General features: G+C 46.3%; 1 protein-coding gene across 1 annotated transcript; it reads left to right on the top strand.

The window, feature by feature from the left end:
• Positions 1–872: 872 nt before the first annotated feature.
• Positions 873–16,562, top strand: ARL2BP (ARF like GTPase 2 binding protein). The gene is made up of 7 exons (XM_083370625.1): positions 873–949; positions 5,196–5,247; positions 6,304–6,365; positions 7,762–7,868; positions 9,599–9,684; positions 12,434–12,530; positions 12,908–16,562. Exons 2-7 carry the CDS (start codon positions 5,210–5,212, stop codon positions 13,004–13,006), a joined length of 489 nt encoding a protein of 162 aa, XP_083226751.1. The 5' UTR covers positions 873–949; positions 5,196–5,209; the 3' UTR covers positions 13,007–16,562.
• The last annotated feature ends 119 nt before the right edge of the window (positions 16,563–16,681 follow it).

Here is a 16,681-nt window from a genome sequence, read left to right as displayed (position 1 = left end):
AAAACGCAAATAATATTTTTAGCACTGCAGTTTAAATGCTAAATATGCTCTTTAAGCAAATCATTAAAGCAAGGTTCAAAAATTCTTAACACACGCAGTAGAAAACAGGCAAAAACGAAGCAGAGCGCTGCCAGTAGCCAAGACAAGCAGCAGCAGCAACCGATTAAAGAGAAACTTCCTAACGGGGAGAACAATTAACCAGTGGAACGGCTTGCTTCCAGAAGTTGTGGGTGCTCCAACACTGGAGGTTTTCAAGAGGAGACCGGACAGCCACCTGTCTGGAATTGTGTAGTAGGGTCTCCTGCCTGAGCAGGGGGTTGGACTAGAAGACCTCCAAGGTCCCTTCGAGCTGCCCAAGAGATAATTCGTTTCTTTCCATGGGATTCAGAAGGGATGGTGTCTATCCCAAAATGCGGGTGCATTTCATCAGCGTACAGCGGACCCAAAATAAATCTGTAGATATTTAAACAACCTGCACGGAATTGTTCTAAGCATTTTCACGACTCGCAGACACCGGAGCTTTCTCCCCCGCCCCACATCCTCCAGCTTGAGGATGACAGATGAGATTTCGTCGAAACGTTGCCCTGATACCTCCAATTCTACGTGGGAAAAACCCGAATGACCAAAGATCTATCTATATATATATACATATACGTATATACATACACACCCACCCACCCACCCCGTCCGGTTTGACCGCTTCCAACCTCCACGTGTTTTCGAGCGAGAGGCCCCGCCCCTTCCGCATCTGATTGGCCTTCCTCGGAGAACAGAAGCACCGCCCCACTCGCCTCTCTTCCTCCCGATTGGTTCTCCTGCTGAACCCCCCCCCCCCCGCGCTACCGGAAGTGGCCGTTGCCCGGACGACGAGAGGGGGTTATAGTAGCGGCCTTTTAACGGACTCCATGGCGGCGCTGCCGCCGCGGCCTTCGCTTCTGCTTTGATCCCGGTGAGCAGCGCGGAAAAGCGCGGAGAGGGTCTCTTGCGCCGCCTATTGGAGTGCGGGGGGTGGGGGGGGTGGGGGTAGCTCCCGGGCCGCAGGTAGACTGCGCTTGGAGCGGGAGGCTCCATCTCCCGGGTCACGAGGGGCGCGCTTCGATGGGAAGAGCCGCTGCAGCCCCTCCGGCGACGATCTGGGGGGCGGCGGGAGGGCCCTGCCTGTTTCCCCGGAGCCCCCCTTTGCTCCAGGAGCAGCCCGTCTCTAACGTGAAATCGGTTTTAAATCTCTGGCCGGCCTAAATTAAATTATTCCAATTTACTGGGCCGCGTTTCAAAGACTCCCCCAAACCCGGAGGGTTTGTTTCTTCTGGTTATTTCTATTAATTCAGCAGTATTTCAAAGCTGCCCCAGGCCCAAAGCACTTATTTATCTTTATTTAGTTAATCATGTAGCAGCGTCTCAAAGCTACCCCAGGCCTGAAGGACTTGTTTATTCTGGTTATTTCTACTGATTTATTCATTTATTTAGCAACATTTCAAGGCAGCCCCATTTATTTATTATATATAACCTATTTATTATATATATATATGTATATTTGTGTGTGTGTGTTTCTTATATACATATATATCTATCTATATATATATATCTATGTATGTATATGTATATGTGTGTGTATATATATATGTGTGTGTGTGTGTGTGTGTGTGTGTATGTATATGTGTATATGTGTGTGTATGTATGTATGTATGTGTATATATATATATATATATATATATATATATATATATATATATAAGATTGATAGATAGATATACATAGATAGATATACATAGATAGATATAAGGTAAAGGTTCCCCCGCACATGCGTGCTAGTCGTTTCCGACTCTAGGGGCCGGTGCTCATCTCCGTTTCAAAGCCGAAGAGCCAGCGCTTGTCCGAGGACGTCTCCATGGTCATGTGGCCGGCATGACTAGACGCCAAAGGTGCACGGAACGCTGTTACCTTCCCACCGGAGTGGTCCCTATTTTTCTACTTGCATTTTTACGTGCTTTCAAACTGCTAGGTTGGCAGTTGAAATATGCATTTCAAAGCCCAAAGGAAATACTTATTAATTTTAACTTAATTAGGTGAATTGATTGAGCAGCATTGAAAAATGCCCCAGCATAAAGGGCTCTAGGTTGCCTTTTACATAGGATGCCTTTTTGACCTTTGTTTTATGGCTCTCCCCCTCTGCTGATAGAAGGCCCACAAATAATATAATTCTTGATACAGGATCCCTGTGGGTCTGTCTGGAGGCCTTCTTCCAAATGTGTGGGTTTTATCTCTCGGAATTCCCTATGCTCATTGCTCTCATTACTTGTACGCTGCCCAGAGTTGCCTTTCTTGAGATGGGCAGCTATATAAATTTGATAAATAAATTCTGGAGCTCTTGCATTACTCAGTCCAGTGGCACCCCCCTCATTCATGTCTATGGCAACACTGTAAAAGATTTCCAAAGGAGCAACATTAACATCCTGAAAGATTAACTAAGATGAGCAGATCTGAACTGTGTAAATATAGGTAGTTCTTGATTTGTGTTTTTAATGAAAAGAAGGACTAGGAGTGACATAACAGCAGAGTTCCAATATCTAAGGGGCTGGCACAAAAGAAAAAGGGGGGGTGTCAGTCTATTTCTCCAAAGCATTTGAAGGAAGGACAAGAAACAATGGATGGAAACTAATCAAGGAGAAAAGCAACCTAGGACTAAGGAGAAATTTCCTGACAGTGAGAACAATCAGTGGAATGGCTTGTCACTAGAAGTTGTGGGTGCTCCATCACTGGAGGTTTTCAAGAAGAGATTGGAGAAATCTGAGAGATTGTATATTTCTGGAATGTTATCAGGTTTCCCGCTTGAGCAGAGAGTTGGACTAGAAGTCCTCCAAGGTCCCTACCGATTCTGTTATTCTGTTATGACCACAATTGAGATCAGAACTTCCATAGCTAAGTGATGCAATTGTTAGTCACATCCAACTTTACAACCTCTTTTTTTATGGGGTTGTTAAGTAAATTTGGTTTCCCCCATTGACTTTGCTTGCCAGCAAATTTGGAAAACTCAACAGTGGCCACAGGATTGGAAAAGATCAGATTACATTCCAATTCCAAAGAAAGCAGTGCCAAAGAATGTTCAAACTATCGCACCATTGCACTCATTTCTCATGCTAGTAAAGTTATGCTTAAAATCCTACAAGCTAGACTCCAGCAGTATGTGGATCGAGAACTACCAGAAGTACAGGCAGGATTTCGAAGAGGCAGAGGAACTAGAGATCAAATTGCCAACATACGCTGGATCATGGAGAAAGCTAGAGAGTTCCAGAAAAACATCTACTTCTGCTTCATTGACTATGCTAAAGCCTTTGATTGTGTGGATAATAACAAACTGTGGCAAGTTCTTAGAGATGGGCGTACCAGAAATGGAGGTAGTGACAGATTTTATTTTCCTGGGCTCCAAGATCACTGCAGATGGGGACTGTAGCCAAGAAATTAAAAGATACTTGCTCCTCGGGAGGAAAGCCATGGCAAATCTAGACAGCACACTAAAAAGCAGAGACATCACCCTGTCATCAAAAGTGCGTATAGTCAAGGCTATGGTCTTCCCAGTTGCAATGTATGGCAGTGAAAGTTGGACCATAAGAAAGGCTGAGCGCCAAAGAATTGAGGCCTTTGAACTCTGGTGCTGGAGAAGACTCCTGCGAGTCCCTTGGACTACAAGGTGATCAAACCGGTCAGTCCTAGAGGAGATCAACCCTGACTGCTCTTTAGAAGGCCAGATCCTGAAGCTGAAACTCAAATACTTTGGCCACCTCATGAGAAGGAAGGACTCATTGGAGAAGAGCCTAATGCTGGGAAAGGTGGAGGGCAAGAGAAGAAGGGGATGACAGATAATGAGGTGGCTGGAGGGAGTCACTGAAGCAGGAGGCGTGAGCTTAAATGGACTCCAGAAGATGGTAGAGGACAGGAAGGCCTGGAGGAACATTGTCCATGTGGTCGCGATGGGTCAGACACGACTTCGCAGCTAACAACAACAATTGACTTTGCTTATTAGAAGGCCCCTATTTTATTTATTCTACTTAAAAGACTTACATAGCATATGTCTTAACTTTGGGCAGCTCACAGAATAACAATAACAATAAACTAAGAATAACAGTAAAATCTGTAAACAAAAACTCCCAGCATCTGAAAGGCAATATAGCTTACCTTCACATCCTCCTTCAACTACACTGAACTCCAGATTCATTCTGCCCCAACCCTTGCAGGAACAGCCAGATCTCAGGAGAAGGATGTTCTGCAGGGGGTGGGGTGGGGTGGGGGGTGGTTGTAGAAAGAATGCAGTAAGAGGCTATGATTGCAGGTTTTCATTCTTCTGAACTATCTATAAATCTGAAAAATCCAGGGATTGGTTGTAGAGTGACAAAACCATGTTAAAAACGGTCAAATTCTCACACAAAGCAAACCCGACTCTCTTAAATAAAGTTAATAAGGTTTGGGTGCCATTATATACACCCAGGTCTTGTATGAAGGTCTACAGCAGGGGTCTTCAAACTTGGCCCGTTTATGGCTTGTGGACTTCAACTCCCAGAATTCCTCAGCCAGCGTGTAGGGGTTCTTCAAACTTGGCCCTTTTATGACTCGTGGACTTCAACTCCCAGTTGAACTTCAACTCCCAGTTGAAGTCCACAAGTCATAAAAGGACCAACTTTGAAGACCCTTCATCTACAGGCTCAGTGGAACTTACAGCATCAATCTTGAATGCTATTCCCTGTTCTGAAGGAATAATTTTAATTGCATTTTTTTATTTTGGCTTATATGGGTTTTATCGAATTGTTTTCCTCTTGTGTATTGATTGCTAGCTGCCCAGAGTTAAAATTTAAGATGGGCATTTGTAGGCATTTTCTTGGAATTTCATGGCATTTCTTGCCTTTCTTTGATCAAATACCTTTGACCAGAGTCAACATGCTCTCCTTTCACTATCAACTATTAAAAATCCTCCATGATGAACGATTAAGGTGAAAATCTTCTTGGCAGAAGAATGGAAAGCTGTTTTCATTTAGAGGAGGCATCCCCAATTGGCTGTTGCAGAGAAACTGAATCCTGGGAAATTGTCCACTCATACCAGTGGGCGGGTGGTGGTGTTTGTATTCATATTGAAGGTGGCTGGGATGTGCCCTGGGTTCTGAGAATGAGTCAACCATATTAAAATCTTTCTTTCATAAATGCAGGTAGCCAAGCAACAATGGAGACTTTAGAAGAAGAAAGTTTTGGCGTATCCATGTAAGTCTATTTCTACTTTTTGCAAGTCATTCCATTTCATTGGGAATATTAGGAAATGAAACAAGTTGGAGGATTGGGAGGGGTAAGTCAGCCTTGTGATCTTCTGTACGGCCCTGAGAAGGGGATGTAGGATGAAAATTCTGGTTCCTTTTGGGAGTGGTTGAGAGGGAACAACTACTAATTGGGGCTAATTTTGGGGTGGGGGATGCAGATGAAAGAGATGGCTTCCCAAGATATTTTCACTAGTGAGAGGGCAGAGAACGGCAGCAAAGATGATAAGGGTTCTGGAGGCTAAAACATATGATGAATGCTTGACGGAACTGGGTATGTCTAGCCCAGGGGTAGGCAACCCTGGCTCTTCAACTCCCAGAATTCCTGAGTCAGCATAGCCGAATTCTGGGAGTTGAAGTCCATGAGTCATAAAAGAGCCAAGGTTGCCTACCCCTGGTCTAGCCTAAGGAAGAGAAGGATTAGGGGGGACATGGTAGCAGTCTTCCAGTACCTGAGGGTCCGTCACAGAGAAGAGGGGGTCGACCTGTTCTAAAGCACCTGAAGGCAGGACAAGAAGCAATGGGTAGAAGTTTGTTAAGGGTATGGCTTGCCTCCAGAAGTTGTGGGTGCTCCATCACTGGAGGTTTTAAAAAGAGATCGAACAACCGTTTGTCCAAAATGGCATGGGGTCATCTATTCAAGCAGCGGGGTCAGACTGGAAGATCTCCGAGGTCCCTTCCAATCCTGTTGTTCTATATTTTCCCATTCCTACCAAATATTAATAAGAATCCTTGAAAGGCCACAAAATGATAGATCTAGAGCAGGCATGTCAAACTCGTGACGTCGCGCAACGTATCGTGACTTTTTCCCCATGGCCGGCAATGGGGTGGGCGTGGTTTCAGTATGATGCATCCGGCCCGCGGGCCGGCACTTTGACACACCCGATCTAGAAACTTGGATTAATGAATGTAATTCTTAATAAATTCAATCTAGGTCCCATTTTGCATAATGGGCCTTTCACATTCCTTGGTTACTGAAATCTAAATTACTCCTCTCTCATTTTAGCTCCTCACCCTCTGATGCTGAATTTGATGCTATTGTAGGATATTTGGAAGATATTGTAATGGGTGAGTTCTGCTTTGATAGTTGATACTGCCCCCCAAAGGCCTTCCTCAGTACTCCAGCCTCACAAACAACAGCTTGTATTTGATTGGTAAGCCTAAAAAATACATTTGCCTAATCTCAAGAGTTATAAATGTAGTCCAAGTCCAGTTCACCAGGAAGACAGCATGAGGAGGAGGAAGAGGCAGCCACGTCAAACTTCACTAAGCTCTTGTACCAAGACATTATCAAACTTGAGTGATGTTGCTGCAGCAGATACGCCAAGCTAGGCTATTTTCTGCACACTTGGAAGCCTTGCCCTTATCTGAGCATGGCCAGCCCTGAATAGACCTAGTTTCTCTCAAAACGTTTGCCCCTGAGTAATCCCAAGTTTCTGAGGATGGTCGATTGTTTCTGTGCCTTTCTTTTGACTCTTCCACCCTCAGCTTCTTCTGAGCATGCATGAAAGAAGGCTTCTGGTCTAGGCCAGAGCCTGCTGGATGGGGTGATCATCTATTTTTGTCTTGGTTTATAAATATTGCTTCCGCCCCAGGAGCTCCGTCACTTTTGCCAAAAGGATGAGAGGGTGTCCAGAGGTGTGTCGTCTTCTCTTCACCTGAAGGAAGACACTTGAAGCAGAACCATGACCATCGCTAGATGGCTGGTTAAAACCTATCAGTTCCAAGTTGGTGGAAGATTTTAAACACGTCTTCAGTGCTGCTCATTTTCACGTCCGCTGGTCAGATCCGATCTGTGTTTTGTCATTGCACACCTTATCTGGAGTAGGGCTTTTTGACCTGCATGTCAGACTTGATGGGGTTCCATGTTCAGACAAGCATTTGGAATGCTCGGACTGTCTGCTTAGTGCCAATTCGTTCTTCCTGTATAAACCACTATGTTAATCATGATAAAGGGAACACTGTTGTAGGCTGGTCAAATTCTCTAGTGCAGGGGTAGAGGCCACCTCGGCTCTTTTATGACTCGTGGACTTCAACTCCCAGAATTCCTGAGCCAGCATGGCTCAGCTTGGGAATCTCTCCCTTTCCCCTCAAGCATGGCTGGCTCAGGAATTCTGGGAGTTGAAGTCCACGAGTCATAAAAGAGCCGAGGTTGCCTACCCCTGCCCTAGGGAATAGATGTCCCTTCTCCAAGGAGACTTCCAAAAGGCTTTTAGGAGATTTGCTTCTAAGAACTCTGGTCCTACAAGAGCCTTCCTAGCTAGCAAAAAAAATGGGATTGGCTGCATATAGACGGTACCCTTCCCCCCCCGCCGCCCCCTCCAAGTTGCAGCTGTGCTGTTGTCGTGGCTGACCCAGAACACAATGTGCTGGATTTCAAGTTGTGCGTGGCAGGCTGAAAGAATGGGGTCACTGTGTTTCAGCGAAATAGCCGCCCCATTTAGCAGCTGTTTTGTGATTTTAGATGACGACTTCCAGCTCATACAAAGAAACTTCATGGATAAATACTACCAAGAGTTTGATGACACAGAGGAGAATAAACTGGCCTACACACCTATCTTTAATGAATACGTAAGTTTGTCGTCATCTTTTTTTTTTTGTCTACACAGATAAGATTTTCTAGAGGCTGAATTACTAATTGGCTTGTTTATAAAAGTTTGAACTGGGCAAGAATGTGCAGGGTCTACTGGCTTCACTCACAAAGAAATGTGTGACTGTAGAACTGTGATGGCGAACCTATGGCACAGGTGCCATAGGTGGCACGCCGAACCCTCTCTGTGGGCACGCGCGCTGTCGCCCCAGTCGTAGGCCTTCAGCTGGGCTTTATAAAACCTTTTTCGCTTTAGGCCTCCGCCGCCGTGTGCAAAAAATAATTACAGTAATAGCCTAATTATCAGATAACTACCATTAATAGCAAATTCAGGAAGCAGGAGGTTTACTTTTGCCATAGATCCATCAAAGGTCAGCTGTAAGAACTAGTAATTGTTAGTTGCACTCTCAATTATCCCTGGGTTACCTTTGGTTTTTTTTGTTGTTGGGTCCCGAAGCGTGGATCCTTGACATTGCGTTTGTAAAGTCTGTACAACCCCTTTGTGCTGTCCCGCTCAGACACACAAACACATATACGTAACTCTGGTTTAGTGGGTTTATTAATATTCCCCCGCAACTCCCTTCACCCAAAACCCCAGAACTGTCCCAATTAAGTCCAGCCCCAGGCAGACCAATGTTAGTCCCCAGAGCAACAGCACTTAGACTTATATACCGCTTCACAGAGCTTTACAGCCCTTTTTAAGTTGTTTACAGAGTTATTGCCCCCAACAACAATCTGGGTCCTCATTTTGCTGACCTCAAAAGGATGAGTCAGCCTCGAGCCAACCTTGTGCCGGTGAGATTCGAACTGCTGGCAGCCCGCAATCAGCAGAGGTAGCTGCAGTACTGCAATTCTAACCACCGTGCCACCCCGGCAATGGCCCATGAGTCCATAAAGCGCTTGAAAGTTTCCCAATCAAAATAAACCCACCAGGCAAAAATTAAATTCCACATTACAAAAGGCTTCACGGGGCAGGATCCTAGTCAAGGCAGCGTGTCAATCCAAAGCAAAGGCAAGAATCACAACGGCCAGAAAATGCACCGCTAGGAAATGAACGCATTGTTCCAAACATCACTTCCCTCTCGTGGTACCCCCAAACACTTGACAGTCGGTTGGGGTTACTTTCTGAGGAACAACAATTCCTCCTCAAATTCAAGTGGCCCCTAAACCCTCATGGAAGTTAGAAAGCCACAAAACTGTAGCTATTCCAGCAAGCTGAGATGTTGTCATGCTCCCTGTTGCGATGCCTGCTTGTTTAATGCAATTTATGTTCACTGGGGCAGTGGCCCCAACCTTTTGGGCACCGGGGAGCGGTTTTTCCGCGGACCGGAGGGGCTGTGGTTTTGCGTGCCGCCTGCATCCCGTGGATGGGGCTTCGCTTGTTTGCACGGCCCAGTTGCTGCATGCCGCGGCCCGGTTCTGGTCCACGGACTGGGGGTTGGGGACCCCTGTACTGGGGTACAAGCAAAGCAATTGTTTCTATAGCAGCGTTTCTCAACCATGGCCATTTGCAGACGGGTGGGACTTCAGTTCCCAGGATTCCCCAGCCGGGGAGTTGAAGTCCACATATTTTCAAGTGGCCATGGTTGAGAAACACTGTTCTGCAGTGTCTGTTGTAATGATTTTAACCTGGTTTACGGCTGCCACAAATTGGAGCAGCACAGAAAAGGGAAGAAGAAGCAAATAAATATATATTTTTTTCTAATTTTAGATCTGCTTAGTGGAAAAATACATTGAAGCCAAACTCTTGGACAGGATTCCTGGTTTCAGCATGTCTGCCTTCACCTTGTCCTTGCAGTAAGTCGGCTTGCTGTCTTTTCTCGGTGTTTCAGGTTGGTTGAGTTTTTTCTGTTCTCTGAAGTCACTCGGAGGCCATGAGGCGGGCGCCCTGATGGTGGGAGAACTTTCTTCCTCTTAATCCTTTCTATCCCCTTTCGAATCTTGTGGAAGTGAGATGCTGGGCTTCAAGGCCTATGGGCCTGGGGGTATTTTGGGGGGTGCCACCATGTAATCGCTTTAATTTCTTTTTTCCCATGTGGGGGCCCAGTGAAATAATAGCAGGACCTCTCTTGCCTACACAGGGACAAATGGATTACAGGTAGTTCTCAACTTACGCCCGTTTGTTTAAAGACCATTCAAAAATTACAACGGCCCAGGGGAAAAAATGGACTTAGGGCTGTTTTTCAGACAGTCGTTGTGACATCCCTCTGGCCATCGGATCAAAATTCTGACACTTGGCAACTGGCCTAGATTGATGACACTTGCAGTGTCCTAGGGGTCACCTTTCGCAACCTTCTGACAAAGTCAGTTTAGAAGCCAGATTCCCTTGCCACAAGAAAGGTAGCAAAATGGGGCAAAACTCACCCAACAACCGTCTCGCTTAGCAACGGAAATTTTGGGCTCAGTTGTCGTAAATCAAGGGCTACCTACGTTGGAATCTCTTGTCTTTTTTGCTCCCTAGACCAGGGTAGGCCACCTTGGCTCTTTTATGACTTGTGGACTTCAACTCCCAGAATTCCTGAGCCAACATGGCTCAGCTTCGAAACCTCTCCCTTCCCCTTATCCTTCGGATAAGCTTCCACCCATTGCTTCGGGTCCCACCCTCAGGTGCTTTGGAGATAAATCCATGCCCTCTTCCCTGTGGCAATCCCCCAAGTATGAGGAGATGCCATCGTGTTACCCCTAGTCCTTCTCTTTGGTAAACTAGACCAGAGGTGGGAAACCCTCAGCGTGGCTGGCTCAGGAATTCTGGGAGTTGAAGTCCACGAATCATAAAGCGGCCAAGGCCAGGGGTAGGCAACCTTGGCTCTTTTGTGACTCGTGGACTTTCAACTCCCAGAATTCTTGAGCCAGCATGGCTCAGCTCGGAAACTTCTCCCTTTCCCCTCAGCGTGGCTGGCTCAGGAATTCTGGGAGTTGAAGTCCACGAGTCATAAAGTGGCCAAGGCCAGGGGTAGGCAACCTTCGCTCTTTTATGACTCGTGGACTTCAACTCCCAGAAATCCTGAGCCAGCATGGCTCAGCTTGGAAACCTCTCCCTTTCCCCTCAGCGTGGCTGGCTCAGGAATTCTGGGAGTTGAAGTCCACGAGTCATAAAAGAGCCAAGGTTGCCTACCCCTGGCTTAGAACTTCATCCTGTAGTTACTTTTCAGATCTAATAGCAAAATAATGGCAGAGGCGTTTTGGAGAGAAGAAATTGCAGTTATGGGGAGAAGAAGCTGCAAGTCCGTGGGTGGGGAGAGTCTGCAGCAGCCAGAGACGCTCCATTCACTTCTTCAAACGTTCCCCAGACCCTTAGCAGGTGCCATCTAACAGCTGGCTAGTTCCCTAATCCTTCTCTCTAAGTAGGGGATTGCATTTCCTAAGCCCCACGTGGACTTGTCTACCTGCTCCTACTTCAGAGACTCCCACCAGCAGAGCTGCATTAAGGGATCGACCAAAGCAGCAATTCCTTATTTCCCAACTCAGGATTGCTCGGCACCGAATGTAGTGATGAAGGAACAATTTCAAGCCATAACCCTCAAGCGGGGATCCCATTTCACACTGAGAGTTGAGCTTAATGCAATTTGCTGACGGCTTTGGTGCCACATTCTCCCTTGGAGAAGCGTGAAGGAAATTGGCAGCCATTCCTCTGATGACGGCTGCTTGTCATCCCTTTTTAGATTAGATCAAAGCGAATGTCAGTGTTTTCATTTTGATTTATGAAATTCCCTCTGTTTTGCCTTAAAAAAATTTTTTTTGGTTTGGTTTGGTTTTTCTGTGGGTGTGGCCTTTTCCCCTATTCTCTACTTCTTCATTATAGTAATGACATAATTCTTAAGATTCTATAGCAGGCATGTCCAACTCGCGACGTCACGTGACGTTGCGCGACGTATTGGAACTTTTTCCCATTGCCGAAAATGGGATGGGCGCGGTTTCTCCGTGACGCTCCGGCCCGTGGGCTGGCAGTTTGACACCCCTGTTCTACAATATAGTAATTCTTCAGGGATTGTAATCCCGTCATTTTCTGCACAATCATTTTTATGCGAGGGGTAACAGGTAGAGCACTAGAGGGGTAACAGGTAGCACTAGAGCAGGGCTCTTCAAACGTGGCCCTTTTATGACTTGTGGACTTCAACTCCCAGAATTCCTCAGTCAGGCATGCGTGGGCCAAGTTTGAAGAGCCCTGCTTAAGAGTCTCCTGCTTAGCAACCACTCCAAGTTACAATGGCGTGGAAAAAAAATAACTTTATGACCGGTCCTCACCCCTATGACCATTGCAGCATCCTGCGGTCATGTGATCGCCATTTGCCAGCTTCACACCTGGCTTAGGACAAGCAGAGCAAGTGGAGAAGCTGTCAGTGAAATGGCAAGTCACGGCCACGGGATGTTTCCCTTAACAATTGTGGCCCTCTTCAGCCAAGTTGCCAGTCCCAACCATGGCCATTCAGCGAGGACCACCTGTAGCGTTTTCCTCTTCACCGCTCCGGAGCAGATTTTGCACTCCTTTAAAATCTGAAAATACCTGTCCACGTTAGATAACCTTATCCGAATCCCTCATTTGCAGGCAGCACAAGGATGAAATAGCTGGAGACATTTTTGACATGCTTCTCACATTTACTGACTTTCTGGCCTTTAAAGAGATGTTCCTGGATTATCGAGCTGTAAGTATTTTAAAAGTGAGCTGGCGGTGAGTGCGGAACACCGGTATGCCGGTCCCTCTGACCCGGGATCATGTTTTCCCATTAACAGTGGTTCTCCAGGGTGATGGGAAGAAAAAGAGCAGGCAGACGTACAGGGAGCTCATGATCCCTTAGAATCCTCTCTGATCCCTTCCAGCTTGCCCCTCAACAGTGTCCCACCACTGAAATCCTTGCTTTTCTGCGTTTTTACAGGCGGGGTTAGAGTGTGGTGGGATTTCCAGTCCAGCGCTCTGCAGACAATAAAAGCCCAGTATTTGTAAATTGATTTTCTTTTTTCATCTGCCGCTCTCTTCTGTAGAAATGCTTTCGAACTGAAGTGTTTTTGTGTCTCGCTGTAGGAGAAAGAAGGACGAGGCCTGGATCTGAGTGCCGGGTTGGTGGTCACCCCTTTAAGCAAGCCCTCAAGGTCGCCCCCCCAGAACAGCCTGTGGCATTAGTCTTTGGCTCCAGAGGAAGGCTGCCTCCCTTGGGACGTCCCAAATAGGAAAGAGAGGAATGAAAGTTCTCAGCAGGCATGATCTTCTCTTCAGCTCCTCGTTTGGATGGTCCCCCACCACCTTCTCTCCATCCCAGCACTTGGACTCTTGCTGTTTCCACCCAACTGGATTTTACGTGGTGGAGATCAATAAGTGCAATCATTTCTCTGAGGACATCCTAGCACTATCTCTCTGTCTGTCTGTCTGTCTGTCTCTCTCTCTCTGTTTCTGTCTCTCTCTCACTCTCTCTCTGTGGGAGAACGGTCATGGAAGACTAGGGTTGGGAGTGAAGGTCTCTATAGCCCCCTCCCCCCGAGTTTCACAACCACAGGATCTCTGGCAAATTGTCTTCGTGTGGGCTGTGAATGAAACACGTTGACTGGACAGATAGGTAGTATGCATCGGGGTGCTTTTTGTTGGTGTTTTGACGCAAATGTTTTTTTTTGTATATGTAGCATGAAAACGGTACAGCGATGTTCTCTACTGGTGGTGAACTTGAGTCCTTCTCCAGTAATCAGACTCTTTTTTCCCCCTTCACTTCAGGGCTTTCACCCCTTACCTCACAGGTCATGATATTTTTGAAATGTACATTTCACATTTTTTAGGAAAGCTACCATGCAGGGTCCGTGCTGTGTAATACAAGGATACAGCCACCTCCTACAACGAACCTAGCTATTAAGGACTTCCCACAAGGTCTTTGGGAATATTTCTGCTTCCTTCAGTCAAATTCTTGTTCACAAGAGTCTTGCTGCCCTCCATATTGAGCCAAATCAGCTGATCCAAGTGCCAGTGAGGTGAATTGTCCACTCACCGCTAGCTCCTCGTCCAAATTACCTTGGACCCCCTGCATACCTTCGTCCTCCTGCTGGGAGGCATGGAGCAGTTGTAGCCATCTTGAGTGCAATCCAGCAGGAGGATCAGCCATGATCAGTAGGCAGCTGTTCTTTACGCCCTCACTTGCCAGGGACCTGCAGCCCCTTGATGGGGCTGAAAGATGTTTTCTAGGCCCCCTTGGGTAGGGGAGAGCTTCTGCGGTACAGAATCGGCAGCCCCTCGCAGAGAATGTTTTCAGGCAGGAGAGAGTAGAGAGAACATGGTGCTTCTAATAAGCAATTACAATATTTACAGTTGCTGCAGTGTTTTCCTTGTAATTTTTTTTTTCTGTAACGTTCTCAGCCTGAAAGTTGGCCTCCAGCGGCATTTTCAAGATCTTTATCCGGAAGCACGTTCTGCTTTGCAAAAGATATTCTTTTCAGCCAAGAGTATTCATCCTGTCAGGTTCTTGCATACGGAAGCTCAAAATGTAAAGGTATTGAGCATTACCAAGATTGAATTGTGCAGGTGATGCGTTAACAAACAGGCCTAGTCAAGCATGTTGGAAATATAATCAGTATTTACTTGTTCGCTTTTTTTTTCAAAAGTCCCAATCTCTCCATCAGTACAATCAGTACTTGGATAACGAGGATAAGGCCGCAGGATCACATCCAGAATTTCTCTTTCCCCTTTGCCCTAATTGCCAATTTAATTGTGAAGGCACAATGTTTCGGCATCCCAGGAGCCAGAGCTGCATCAGGAAGAGCGATAAGGGAAATGTACGTTTGTTTTCCCTAGCCGAAATTGCATTTCAGATGCATTAGGTACTTGGATAACAGATGGGCTAGGCTAAGGTTGAACCATAAGTCAACACAGCCGGGGACACCATCTTAGAAAGGCCGAGTTAAGGGTGCTGGATTCACATGGCTGTAGACTAAGTGTGTTTTTTTGAAGATACTCCCTATAGTACAGAATAGGCTTGGGAAGTCCTTGGAGCATTGCATCGAAAACGTTCTAGAAACTTCTGCCTTCCAGAGTCTCATGCCAGCACCCATGGTGGTATGTGAACACTTGTATTTCACTTGTTTCGTGCTAACAATAAAATCTGTGTGCTTGATAAAAGATATCCTGTGGAGTGTGGCAAATAAATTATTCTGCCAGGTTAAAGATGACCCTCTGTGTGCAGATAAAAAACGATGGGGCTTTTTGAAACAAACAAACAAAAAAATTTAAAGTGATTTATTCAATGCCTCTTGCCATTTGATACGCCCTTCTTCATATCCCCTTCCCCAAATTCCTGACCTTACAAATTAAGCATGTGGGTCTCTGTTTTGATTCTGCTCTGTGCTTTGACTCTGAAGTAGCTCCTCTGAGTCTCGTATTCTGTGAGCTGCTTAAATTGTCAAAGGTGATGAAAGTTAACGGGGAAACTTATCAAGGAGAAAACCAATTTAGAAGGAGAAATTTCCTGACAGTGAGAACAATTAACCAGGGGAACGGCTTGCCTCCAGAAGTTGTGGGTGCTCCATCACGGGAAGTTTTCAAGAAGAGACTGGACAGTGTTTGTCCGAAATGGTCTGGGGTCTCCTGCTTGAACAGGGAGTTGGACTAGAAGACCTCCAAGGTCCCTTCCAGCTCTCTGTTATTTTGTTAAAGAAATATCTTATTCCCCCCCAAAATAAGACCCAACTGGAAAATAAGCCCTAGCATGATTTTTCAGGATGCTTGTAATATAAGCCCCATGCCAAAAATAAGTCCCAGTTAAGATCATCAGCCGGACAGACGCATTTAGTACCCTATTTCCCCCCCAAATAAGACCTAACCAAGAAAGAAAGCCCTAATGTGTCTTTTGGAGCAAAAATTAATATAAGACCCGGTCTTATTTTCAGAGGAACACGGGTACCTGGGAGAGCAAAACACAGCTGTTCTCCGTAGCTTGTGTTGTGGCCCCGACCCGACACCCCCCCCCCCCGCCTGTCCTGACTGAGGAAGAGGACTCTGAGGATGATGGGGAGGGACTGGCAAGGCCTCCCTCTCCGGGGCCCTCCTCTCTGGCAAGGCCTCCGTCTCCATCTGAAGGCTGAGAGGAGCAGCCTGGGAGTAGCCAGGCTGGGAGGGAGCTTGAGCAGCTGCAGCAAATACAGTCTAGTGAAGATGACTCATGGCTAGACCCTCGAGAAAGACGCAGGGCCAAGCGTTTGCAGCAACGTAGGTTGAGTAGGAGGGCCAGGGAGTAGCTGAGTCATTGAGCCACACCCCATAAGGTACAAAAGGGGGTGTGGCTGCTCTCAGAACTTTGTGACGAACATTAGTTTAAACAACTTCTGGTCACATCTTTGGAACTCTGCTTCTTGTTTGAAACCCTGGTCTGAATTCTTGGCAACACTTCTGTACATCTGCTTCTGGACTGTTTGTTTGGAGTTATCTCATTTCAGCTGAGGTAACAAGCCTATTTTGCTGCCAAGGCCTTATCAGAAGGCAATTAACTAAAGCCTGTAGAATTAACTCTTGCTAGTCGTGCCTGCTTGTCTGTTTGTTTGTACTCCGGGAGGGGGAACAGAACATCTTGTTTGTTCTGTTTCCACAGCAGATGGTGGAGGTGGCTGCTGATATTCCCCTGGGACCTGAGGTGGAATTAATGAAGGAAAGAGGTGTGGGAGCCAGAGAGCAAGATCATAATTCAGCTTTCTAGAATTTTAAATGTCCCCTCCAGCCACCCCAAGGATATTGCTTCTGGCTCGGTAGTGCCTGGAAAGCAAATTATTTTGCACCCAGATAGAAGATTCTTCAGGAAGGAATGACAAACTGTAATAAATAACTTCA

Source organism: Vipera ursinii (genome assembly GCF_947247035.1).
Source record: "Vipera ursinii genome assembly, chromosome: 10".
In the NCBI taxonomy this organism is placed as follows: Eukaryota; Metazoa; Chordata; class Lepidosauria; order Squamata; family Viperidae; genus Vipera; species Vipera ursinii.
The sequence above is the reverse complement of the archived record's forward strand: the minus strand, read 5'-3'. Positions and strand labels throughout refer to the sequence as shown.